Source organism: Priapulus caudatus, unplaced genomic scaffold (genome assembly GCF_000485595.1).
Source record: "Priapulus caudatus unplaced genomic scaffold, Priapulus_caudatus-5.0.1 Scaffold2504, whole genome shotgun sequence".
In the NCBI taxonomy this organism is placed as follows: domain Eukaryota; kingdom Metazoa; phylum Priapulida; class Priapulimorpha; order Priapulimorphida; family Priapulidae; genus Priapulus; species Priapulus caudatus.
Genome location: NW_014579565.1, coordinates 6,408 through 10,448, shown reverse-complemented (window position 1 = coordinate 10,448; position 4,041 = coordinate 6,408). Strand labels below are relative to the sequence as shown.

Below are 4,041 nucleotides of genomic sequence, written 5' to 3'. Positions count from 1 at the left end.
CCCATGCTGATGACTCATCATCGCTGATATATAAAGCGCAGCCACGCGTTCAGTGGTGCATGGAGTAATACTGAGAGACAGAGTCACACTTCCTTCTTCATCGCTGGCCTAGCCTGTGTCTACATTCGTGCCGGTACTACTACTACTACTGCTACCACGACTAGCTACTAACTACCCTATTCAGGTAAGTTCACGTTTTATGCTGTTTTACTTTGTTAGCGAACGTTAAGAGTGAACGAAGTTATAGTTTCATTTGCGTGTGGTCTAGCACGAGCGTCCAGCGTGACTGTGCGCCCGCGTGGGTTCAAGGATGATGTCCAGTACGGTGATTGGATAGGATGATGTTAGTTGATAAGATAGGACTGGACATCTTATCTATCCCTGAAAAAGGATAGAGATGATGTCCAGTACGGTGATTGGATAGGATGATGTTAGTTGATAAGATAGAACTGTACATCTTCTCTATCCCTGAGCCCCCGCGTGCGTGCGCAATGTTGGAAGCCATTGGTTTGTAGAGAGTAGTAGAGAGTAGGTTGTTATCGCTGCGGCAAGTGTTGTTGCGATCGATGTAAAGTAGGTCGCGAGTTGCACGCTTCGTGTTGTTGGAATCGCGAGTTGCACGCAGCGCATCAATCATAGCGATAGAATCCCGGACCGCCGTCGTCCCAGACCGCCGTCGTCCCGGACCGCCGTCGTCCCGGACCGCCGCTGTCCCGGACCGCCGGCGTCGCGTTTCGATATGATGAGTCAATCACTCGAAGAACCGTTTGGTAGACGTGTGCATTACGTCGTCCGCAGGCATCGCCGTGACGATGAACGTTCTCTTGTTTCAGAATCTCCGTGACCCGGGGATACATACCTCCCCGCAGCGCACGCTCCCGCGTGACACGACTGACCCGCAGCCATGGACATGGGCCACGCGGTGGAGACACTGAAGAACTCCTTCCTCTTCCAGTTCAGGACGGGCAACGTCGTCGTGGATACGATCATCACTGCAGCCATCGTCTGCTTCACCACCTACCTGCTCACGCTGCCCAGCCACCTGGGGTGGTTGCCTGAGGCGTGGCGGCGTCTGCGGCTGCGCAACCGCCACCAGCTGACGATCGAGGGACGTAAGATCACCCAGGGACCGTACCACTCGCGGCTCTTCTACTCGACCACGTTCCTCGCTCTGCTGCACGACATCAAGTCGATGCGAGCGGCGGCGGCCGGCGTCACCGAGATGTTGGAGATCGATGTCGACGCGGAGCAGCATCGCCGTAACGACTACGACGACGACGACAAGGACAAGGTGGCAACGGGCTTCCTCGTTAGTCAGCAGCATCCGTTCACGCTCGCGCCGCACCTGCACGCGGAGGTGCTCGTCAGCCGCAGCAGCGAGGACGACAGCAGCAGCACGAAGCTCGTGGACAGCTTCAAGATCCGTCTGTTCTCGTCTGTGTTGACGGTCGACGACCTGGTGGCGTATGTGGACACGCGCGTGAGAGTCTACCGCGCTCACCTGCAGCGAGACATCGAGCAGAAGCAGCGCTACCTCGTCTACCGGCCGCCGAACGTCGGCACCTCCGACGACAGTGAGTCCGACCGATGCGCAGAGTATGACGAGTTCCCCTTCGAGACGATGCGGTCGTTCGACAACGTCTTCTTCGAGGGGAAGGAGGAGCTTGCGGCGCGCGTCGACTTCTTCGAGACGCAGCGTGACTGGTACCGGCGTCGTGGCGTGCCACACGCGCTCGGGCTGCTGTTCCACGGTGAGCCCGGGTGCGGCAAGACGAGCACGATCAAGGCCCTCGCCGCGCGCACGCGCCGTCACGTCGTGTCCATCTCACTCGCCCGCGTGCGCTCTGCCGAGCAGTGCGACGCATCTTCCACGACCCGACCGATCGATCGCCGCGACGTACCCATCTCAACGCCGCCTCTACTACGTGCGTCGAGGAGATCGATGCTGCCGCCGTCTCCCACGTCGTGGTGATCGTCGCCGCGGCAACGACGACGACTGCTCGCCGGCTGACAGCGGGGTCGTTGCCGGGGCGCCGGACGCGACGCAGGCGCTGCTCGGCATCCTGCAGGTGCCCCGGGTAACGACGGAGAAGCTGACACTGTCGTCGCTGCTGGAGGTGTTGGACGGGGTGATGGAGACGGACGGCCGCATGATGGTCATCACGACCAACTACCCCGAGCGGTTGGACGCGGCGCTGGTGCGGCCAGGACGCGTGGACATGAGGATATGCTTCGGCCGCTGCACCCTGCGCGCGACGCGCGACATGTACGAGAACTACTTCGAGGAAGAGGTTCCGGCGGAGTACGAGGGAAGGATCCCGGACGGGAAGTGGACGCCGGCGGAGGTGGCTCAGGTGTTCATGAACAACGTGCGAGAACCGCGCAAGGCCATGGACGTTCTCATAGAGGGGGAGCCACAGATATGAGGGAGGCAAGATGTGAGAGAGGCAAGCTGTGAGAGAGGCAAGATGTGAGAGCTAGGCAAGATGTGAGAGCTAGGCAAGATGTGAGAGCTAGGCAAGATGTGAGAGCTAGGCAAGATGTGAGAGAGGCAAGATGTGAGAGCTCGGCAAGATGTGAGAGAGGCAAGATGTGGGAGCTAGGCAAGATGTGAGAGAGGCAAGATGTGAGAGCTAGGCAAGATGTGAGAGAGGCAAGATGTGAGAGGCAAGATGTGAGAGAGGCAAGATGTGAGAGCTAGGCAAGATGTGAGGGAGGCAAGATGTGAGAGCTAGGCAAGATGTGAGAGCTAGGCAAGATGTGAGAGAGGCAAGATGTGAGAGAGACAAGATGTGAGAGGCAAGATGTGAGAGCTAGGGCCATCCTTAAAAAATTATGTTTGCTGTCCTCCGACCGACCCACGGAAATAGCCGCGACCCAAAAGTTTTTTTTGACATTTTGGGTTCCATTTTTTTGGTTCCATTTTTGGGTTCCAAGATGTGAGAGGGAGGCAAGATGGCATTTCACACATGTGTAGCTATCTAGCTGTGTGTGCAGTGTTTGGAGAAAAATGAATGTTACAGGTAGAATTGCACGGGTTTAATTAATTTTTAATAATTTTTTTGACGAAATTTATCTGCACTGATTGTAAATACTAGTATATGTGATATGTATGGCATATCAGTGATACTTCTGATAAATTTTTTACAGATATATCGTCTACGGTGTAAATGGTAGGATGTTGTATTTCAGGAGTGTGTCCATTCAGTGACATTAAGATGGTTACGTGTAATTGATAGTAAGGCAGATAAGGTCTATGTCCCCCAGGGTACTGCCGGAACGTACCCTGGGTACCGTCCGGTGTACCGGAACGTACCCTGGTAACTATCTGATATGGTTAGGGTTAGGGTTACATGATGCTCTTGAATTCAGTTATTCATAAAATGCCTGTGTGTTGTTTATTTGTTTAGCTGATGTTGTTGTAGTCACAAGAATAATTGTACTTAAATGTGTGTTATTTTTATACGTGTACCTATTAAAGTTTGAGTTATAATAATAAATGGTGCTGCTTTCTTGTTTTGTGTACCTGCATGCCTGAACTGTGTCCTGTCTTTGTAATAAAAAAAAGACCATACAAGTTGTTGGGGTTCATTTCTCAGTCCGGCCACACGGCGCACGTGCGTCGATCGTACAGTTTCAAATAGAATTCATTAACGCTTGTAAATTTTTAAACGAATATGTATTTTTAATGGGGCCTTTTAGGCGTGATTAAACAGTGGTGTGTGATGTTGCGATGGGTGGGTGAACGGTCAGTCATGTCTATGTGCTGGTTACTAGACAGACATTGATGGCCGTTTATACAGTATCTAGATAGCTAGGACCAGACCTAAGACTGGGTGTAGTTTACTTAAAGAATGTCTTCTTGTTTTTCTTCATATTGGAAACTATTTTAGTGATATTTTATCGGTACAGTGAATGTTGTCTTTAGCTCATCTGACGTAGTCAGATGCAGCTTGTAGAATTGCATGAGTGTGCGTCCGTGCGTCCGTCCGTCAACAGTTGGGCACGAATCTTAACCGCTTGACGTACGGTCACCATATT

General features: G+C 52.9%; 1 protein-coding gene across 1 annotated transcript; it reads left to right on the top strand.

The window, feature by feature from the left end:
* The first annotated feature begins 71 nt into the window (after positions 1-71).
* Positions 72-3,500, top strand: LOC106818766 (protein HYPER-SENSITIVITY-RELATED 4-like). Its single transcript, XM_014823439.1, has 4 exons — positions 72-184; positions 834-1,250; positions 1,290-1,854; positions 1,886-3,500. Exons 2-4 carry the CDS (start codon positions 905-907, stop codon positions 2,424-2,426), a joined length of 1,452 nt encoding a protein of 483 aa, XP_014678925.1. The 5' UTR covers positions 72-184; positions 834-904; the 3' UTR covers positions 2,427-3,500.
* Positions 3,501-4,041: the final 541 nt, after the last annotated feature.